The 7,885-nt window shown below is 49.1% G+C and overlaps 1 protein-coding gene and 1 pseudogene across 1 annotated transcript; one reads left to right on the forward strand and one right to left on the reverse strand.

The window, feature by feature from the left end:
• The first annotated feature begins 1,355 nt into the window (after positions 1–1,355).
• On the forward strand, positions 1,356–1,531 carry LOC142841867 (small nucleolar RNA SNORA70; annotated as a pseudogene).
• A 2,151-nt stretch (positions 1,532–3,682) lies between these two features.
• LOC142840251 (X-linked lymphocyte-regulated protein 5C-like) lies at positions 3,683–7,588 on the reverse strand. Its single transcript, XM_075956855.1, has 5 exons — positions 7,560–7,588; positions 7,299–7,357; positions 6,066–6,183; positions 5,209–5,308; positions 3,683–3,901 (listed from the first exon to the last, which is right to left on the reverse strand). The coding sequence occupies exons 1-5, from the start codon at positions 7,586–7,588 to the stop codon at positions 3,794–3,796; spliced, it is 414 nt and encodes a 137-aa protein (XP_075812970.1). The 3' UTR covers positions 3,683–3,793.
• Positions 7,589–7,885: the final 297 nt, after the last annotated feature.

The raw sequence follows: 7,885 nt of genomic DNA on the forward strand, positions 1-7,885 counted from the left end.
AATGAACATGGCCAATTAAACTTAAACCCCTCATCCTAATACACACATAGGAGAGAATCCGGTATAAGTCAGGGTTGTCTAGGTGAATAGAACCAATAGAGAAATGTACACACACAGACACACAGACACACACACACATTCACGGGGTGGCTGGAATTCTTTGAATGCCTTACCCAATTGGGTGCTGGATTGTCCACAAATGGCTTTCTTCATGCCAGACAGTGGGATAATTCAGTATCAGCTAAACTGACAAGCTGGAAGCCTCGGCTCAAGGAGAACAAATGATGTAGCTGCAATCCAGGCCTGGAAGCTCCCTGGACTGTAGTTGCTGTGCATCTCCATTAGATGGCTGGAGGCTCTGGAGTCTTGTGGCCACGAGTGATGGTGACGGTACTACATGCTCTAGCTCAGGAAGGATGGAGCTAGGCTGCCCTGGCAGGCTTTCTCTTCTTTAATTCTGCCTGGGCTCCCAGACTACTGCATGGAAAATCCACACCCAGGGAGAGACCTTCCCATTACTCTCCTGGAAATCCGTCCTCTCTGACAATGGTTCTAGAACAGACACACCAGAAGTGAGCTTCCCTAATCTTACCCTAGGCGTCTGTCAGTCCATCCACGCTGACAACATAGACCAACAAAGACAGGCTGCCTTATAGTTAGAGGAGACATTGATAAGCTCAAGGAAGTATCCTGGGTGGCCATCAACACAATACGGCATGAAGAAAATGCTGTGTCACATACAGCATACAGTATTTAACACATACATGACATGGCACATTCGCATGAGGGACGAGCAAAGGAAAGCCTGTTATCCACAGGCAAATGGATGCAACGGGACATCACATAACAGCAAGAGAGCCACGCCAAGTGTCACATGTTCCCTTTTGTCTCATAATGAAACCAACCAACCAAACAAACATAATGAAACCCAGGGAGCAGAAAGTAGGATAGGCCAGGCTGTGAAGAGGTTTGTGAGATGTAGCATCTGAGAGCAGGGAGAAGGTAGCAGTATGGCGAGGCTGCACACCATCCATGCACATGTGTACGTGGGACGAAATGGCACCGCAGATGTCATTCATTTCTAACACTAATGTTACTGACCATAAAATTAAAGGTGGGCAAGGATCGTGGCTCAGTGGGTTAGGTTTTCCATGCAAACATGAGAACCTGAGTTCAGATCACCAGCGCCCACAGAAAATCCAGGCACAGCAATACTCTTAAAGCCTAGAGCCAGCATGTCTGGTATGGAGGACAGAGTGCTGGATCCATCCGCAAAGCTCTCTGGTCACTCCGCCTGACAAAATCAGTGAGTTTCATGTTCACTGAGAGACTGTGTCTTAAAAGATAAGGTAAATCTGCAGCCAACTAAGCTTCACGGGAGGTCCCCTTTCTCAGCAGAGCCCACTGTACAATGGTTGCCAGCAGCTTCTCACTGGGGCCTGGTGTGCAATGGTTGCCAACAACACACTCGTTCGGAGTGACCTTATCCTGTTGCCTGTATGGGCTCCCCGAAGGGACCTTGGAGACAATCTTCTGAAGGCTCTTCGAGCTCTGACCTCAATGTCGCCTCCAATCTAGGCCCCAGACAACTATTCGCTGTGCCCTAGGGAAGCCTCAGGCCACCACGGCCAGGGGTCTCACTGTCCAGGCCATCGCGTCCACCTGAATCATGCCTCAGAATAAGGAACATCGGATGGAGGCCCTACGTAAAGCCAAGTTCAAGCTCTTCGTGCTGCCAGAGGCAAGTGGTGTTATTAAGCCCCTTCCTCCCACTTTCTTGCCCTGGTCCTCCTCACTGAGTTCTTCTTTGTCTGTCTCTCTCAAAGAGGTGAGGCTTCACTAAACTGAATGTAGATTGATCTGAAGGACACAGTCGCTGAGAAGTGACTCGTTCCTGATGGCCGAGGGGTCAGCTGCAACACCAATCCTGGTCCCACGGGCATTGGCGGGACCCGCACTCCTCGGGGCTTCTACTGTGGTGCTACCTTCTACCCTACTAAATCATGTTCAGTAATAAATATCACATCCTGTCTGGGAAAAGAGGGGTTACAGATGATACGCAGTGTCAACCTTTGCCCTACACAGTCACACACACGGCAAGGGTGAGGGTGAAACACAAGAGGAGGAAGGGAATACTAGGGAGGGAGAGGAAGGATGGAGGGAGGGAGGGAGGAGGGAGGGAGGGAGCAGGAATGGAAGGAGGGAGGGAGGAGGGATGGAGGGATGTATGTGGTAGTAAAGTCATTGGGCTAGTAGGATGGCTGAACAGGCACGGTCCACCAGGCCTGATGAGTTGGGTCCAATCTCCAGGTCCAACAACTTCAGGACTCACTCCCAAGGTCTATCCTCTGTCCTATCTGTGTACAGGTGCATGCGTGCGCACACACACACACAAACACACACACACACACACACAAGTAACATTTTTGTAAAAAAAAAATCCATCAGGTTGGCCTTCAAAGGAAGACTAGAAAAGAATTCACCATGAAAATTTGGGACAAAGAGTGGTAGGCAGAGCCACAGGACCGGAAGGACAGGAGATTGTGATCATCCTTCCTCTCTCCCCTCCCAGAAGGCTTTTGTTCTCCATTATAGATTCATTTCTGTAATCTACACAAAGAATAGGCTTAGCTCACAAACTCCGGGTAAAATGTCAAGCAATTTCAAGTGTGCTGAACAGGGCTGGAGAGATGGCTCCATGGTTGACAGCTCCAGCTGTGGTTCCAGAAGACTGGGATTCAGCTAGCCACCCCAGACATTGGGTAGCTCACAACCCGCTGTAACTCAAGCCCTAGGGGAACTGAGCCTAAAGTCTGACCTTCCTGGTACCTACACACTGGGAATATGCTCGCAAAGACTCAACAAGGACACACCAAGGAAGATAAATGTCAAATGTACTGAACACAGATTCTCGGGATTCCACAAGCCCTAGGGATCTGTTTGTCTCTACCCTCACCACTCTGGGCTTATAGGCACATTCCTGGAGTACAAGGGGGTGCTAGGAATATTCACTAGCATACCAACAGGGGTACTCACACTTGCTCAGAGAAGACAGACCTAGCTTCTCGCCAGCATCCTGAAAACATTCAATTTATTATGACACATGGAGCACTTTAGATAGGGCATCTGAGTCGGGTCTGAGGAGAGATCTTTCACAGAGCATTTTAATGAGAGCATCAAAAAGAATTCCCATTGAAGGGCTGCCTCAATCCCTGGATATACAGAGGTCACTTAGGACCTGGAGCTTCAGCAAGGGTAGAACTGCCAGCTCGCAGTTCAAAGAGGATTAACCCTCTACCAGTTTTTTCATTTCCCACATCTCTTGGGGAGATGCTGAAACGCAGGACCACCAACACTGGAGAACAATGCTAATGTCGGAAGACTATAAATGTATGAAAGAAAATAAAAGCTACCCTTGCCCATTGTGTATTTCACTGATCTGTCCAATCCAAACAGTCAGAGAAAACCAGAAGGATCCCCAGACGTGCCAATCTCCATCGCAATGTCACCGGAGGTTCATAACTCATCACTGCGATGCACTGTGATCCTCTCTAAGCAGAGCTCTCATCACCAGCTCCTGTGCTAGAAAGCTGCCCCCGACACTGTCATCGGCTTTCCAGGTCACACAAACCTTAGCATCGCTCCTAGGTGTGGGGAAAAATTTCCCAAGAGAGTGTGATCATGCTCTGCAAAACTAATTACTTCTCCCACAAGCTGAGAAAGGGCCAATCTGTCTTCTCCTTTTATAGACACGTGGCATGGCATAGGGGTGTGTTCTGTTGACAAGTGCAATCTACCAGACCTTCAAAAATGTGTCACGTAAATCTTTAGCGTTTCCAATCGTGGTTTCGTGATCCCCTATAGCTTTCTGTAAAATCTTCATCTGCTTTCCAGTTATAAGCTGAAACGTAGGAGAACAATGACAAAATGTCAGTACAAGGGAACATCCAACCCTGCTGCCAGTCACAGAAATCGCTTCCCGTGATGTTTTGTGTGCTGACATTTCAAGAACGCGTTTGAAGACATGCCCTTCAGTGCCAAAAGCAACATAACAAGACCTGACCTGTCACAGAGGGAGATAGTCCGTCTAGCTGGTGCAAAAATACTATAAAATCATTATTCAGTTTGAAATTAACATAAGACCAACCTCATCTGTGGATTCCCACCTCACTCACCAAAATTAAGCACAAAACGTTCCTTTGTTTATTCATAAAGTATTTTTAAGACACCGAGGGCATGGACTAGCTTCCAAGGAATCCCTTCTCCCAACCCCCCCAACAAAGTTCTTCATCAATCAGTCATTCCCTGGAGTGTGACCTCATCCCATCAACTGTATTATCGACCTAGTAAGAAGGGCAGGGAAGACGAATAGCAAACATACTGCAGCTCCTGTGGTCAAACATTCCACAGCAACATGTCAAAAACTGCAAGCACTCTATACACAAAGTCTAGAAAGGCGGGGATTCTTCACGGCTCTGCTTTCACCCTCCTAGGAAACTGAGGCAGGGAGGTGACTTATTTTCTGAGCTTTCATGAGGAGCAAGCAGCAGGACTATGGATGCATGGCAATCAGTGGGGTCCGGAGAACATGCTCCTCACTGCCAGACTGGAATCTGTCCCATCTCCCTCAGATTCCAGGCTCTGCTTCCCTACTTTTGGAAGTCAGCATCTTTGGGAGTACCGCCCTGTCCTCCATCAGGATGAAAGACTCCTCAAAGACAGCACTACTCTGTCCATGAACACTTAGCTACCTCTGAACGCTAAGCCTCCACCTGCTCTGCCACAGAGACAGGGACTGCTCTCACTCTGCCTCCCTAGTCACTGTGTCAAAAGTCTACCTGGGACCGCACCCTCACCCTGTCCTGCACCTTTGGCATCTGCACTGCAGGGATGGTATAGCTTTCCCTCTGAGCACCCAAGCCCATCCCTTCTCCTGCGGTCTCCAAGCAGTGCCTACTCTGCCTCCCTCCTATGCTGGCTCCTAAGCCAAGACCACACCACCCCTCCACAGAAAAAGAAGCAAGCTGGAATGGACGGCCAGTCTCTCGGGGACACAAGCACCACCCTCCCTGTCTCCCTATGCTCATGTCCCGTCCTGTCCTGTTGGGTACCTTTCCGTGGCGATAAGCAGCAGCATCGAAGCATCAAAGCCCTGCCACTTCGGAAACAGACAAGGTGGCTCTATTCAAAGCTAAGAGCGACACTCACAGCGAGGTGATCTTCTTGCTCCCTTGAACTCTCCACATCGTCCAGCCACCCCTGATGCAGCGACTCAAACATCTGGGAGTGCATGGCCTGAAGCTCTTGCCTGTGAAACACAGTCACAATTACTGAGCGCTGTCACGCTGTGTGAGGCTATGGCAAGGACGGGCACACTTCACATTTTGAGACAAGAGCCAGGCGCAAAAGAGAAAGGGGACATGAATTAAACTGTCCCCTGAGAGACGGAAATATCACTCTCGTCCCAGAAGAACTTGTCTTAATTTGCTACCACCGGTGTCATCACTTTGTGCGTCTTCCCTCTCGCACACCGAGGATGCTTGGAGGCATACGTTTCCCAAGATTGCATTTCCGGTTTAAAATTAGATTCATCTTCCCTTCCCCTTATGGAGTAACCTAGAGATCCTGAGAGCCCAAGTCCGTGCACTCAAGGCAACATATCCTTCATCTTCTCGGAGTCACATACACAAAGAGTGCACAGAACCATTTCCCCACGCGGGGACGACGATTTACCAAAGAGAGCGCCGATGGCACATCCTAAAAGGTACAGTTTTGAGGACCACAGAGGCCTGGCCTTCCTCACAGGACATTATCTGTATTGTCATCTGAGAAGTGAGGAACTGTTCTCTTACCAGTCCTGCTGCAGCTAACACACCTGAGCGGCATAAACGAGGGGGGCGGTCCTCCAGCTATGGACAGGACTAGCTCACAGAGAAAATGCAGTGCTACCTAGGTCCCATTAGCGACTCCACTCAGCAGTGTCACAATGGCAGGCGGGAGTGACTTTGGAAGGAAGAGCGAAAGCTGTACAGGTTTCCTTTACAGAGGGTCGGTCACAACTTTACCTTGACTTCTGCTGCGCTTTGAAAATACTGTGGAGGTTTGCATTCAGGATTCTGAAAGAGGCATGTATATCCTTTTCAAACTGCTTCCTCTTTGCCAGGAAGAACCGGGTAATGTCCCCTAGACGACAAAGGAAATGGTATCTCTTTAAATCAAATATCCTCAGGAAGAGGCGCTCTTTCATCCCTGACATACCACCTACAGGGTAACAGGAAGGAGTATGTACAGATTTGGTGTTCATTTTGTTCTTTGTTCTATTTTTCTTTTCTTAAATTTTAGACAGCCTCTTGCATAGCCCAGGCCGGTCTCAAACCTGAGAGGTAAGCAAGCACGACCTCCGGTTCTGGATTCTCCCGCCTCTACCTCCTCTGTGCTAGCAATACAGATATGGGGGCATCGTGCTTTGACGAGTGACCACCACTGACAAACCGTTTTCTGGAAACCTCAAAAACCAAGCAGTTCATTTGCACCACAAAGAAGGAATGCTGTCGGACATCCTTGCTTGCATAAACTGACCCTTTACACCGGCAAAGAATTGAGGATGCCTCTCTTGTAATGCTGTTTTAGGGTCACCTACACAAGTAATAAAAACAGCTGTCTCAGCTTGAGGGACGTTTGGTACTCTGACTTGGTTACCGTGGACGACAGACCACAAGCTAGTGTGGCATGCGTGATGCTGATGTTCGTTCACACGCCATGACACTCTTCTTGCCGGGCCATGGCCTGGCTGCCTTCACCATTCCCTGACAGGCTCACGGGTGTGTATGGCCTAAATGCTGCTCTCCAAGCCCTTCTTGGGCAGGGGTTCCTGGAGGAGGGCAACTTTGGAAAGCCAGAAAAGTGACTTATTTCACAACGTGAAAAACAGCTCAGAAATGCCACATACCATTCGTGCAGTAAGATAAAAGGCAGAGATCAACCTGCTTGCCCATCATCTCCAGTGCAATGCAGGAAGCAGGACACTCTCCCCCCCCTCTCCCCGCCTCGGTGACAGCTGCAACATCCCCCTGTTCAGAGCAGCTAGTGAAAAGTTAAGCTAAAGGTAGCCCCTAGACGAAAATGGCAATTTACTCTTCCAAAAATTAATAATAATGATGATAAAAATCCATCCCCTGAGCGACAGAACTGTTAACAGACTCCTGTTGTCCTGTTGACAGGCGACCACGTTCTCACCACGCTTGAGTTGTAGGGTCGGAAAGAAAGCTCCTGGACTAGCAAGACCTGCTCAAACACACCTTTGAAATCCCGTATCCTCTTCTGAACAGGCTCCGTGTGGAAAATGCACACAAGAATCCTTAACTGAGGACAAACATCCTAACTTCGCTCTGAAGGAAAGGCAGGCGAAGCACGCGATTTCGGAGAGACCAGCGCTCATGTGAGGCAAAGTCGGATTTGCCTCTCCCGGGTCATTGGTCTTATTCCTTTATTCAGGTTTTCACAGTGAACCAAAGAGCTCACTGCAGATACATATGGGCACACGGTTAAGGGTTACTTACTGGAGCGTGGGTGACTCAAAGTCAGCCATATCCCCAGGAAACCAACCTCAGGCTGGGTGCTCTATGACTCATGAAAACTGCATCCCTGCCCTTCCCAGCCCAACTGCACTGGGCTCCACAAAGAGTCTCCTCTCAGCAAGCAGTCGCTTTTTTGTTACATTGTGACAGCCTAGGGGTTTGTATACTACATGTTGACCGGAGCCCATTGACTGTACAGCACTGACGGGTTTCATAAAGGTGTGCCCAGCCGTCTTTCCTGAACTACAACCTTATTCACTCTCCTCCTTCCTCAATCCCCTCCCACTACTTACTCCTCCTCTAGTACC

Source organism: Microtus pennsylvanicus, chromosome X, assembly GCF_037038515.1.
Source record: "Microtus pennsylvanicus isolate mMicPen1 chromosome X, mMicPen1.hap1, whole genome shotgun sequence".
NCBI lineage: Eukaryota > Metazoa > Chordata > Mammalia > Rodentia > Cricetidae > Microtus > Microtus pennsylvanicus.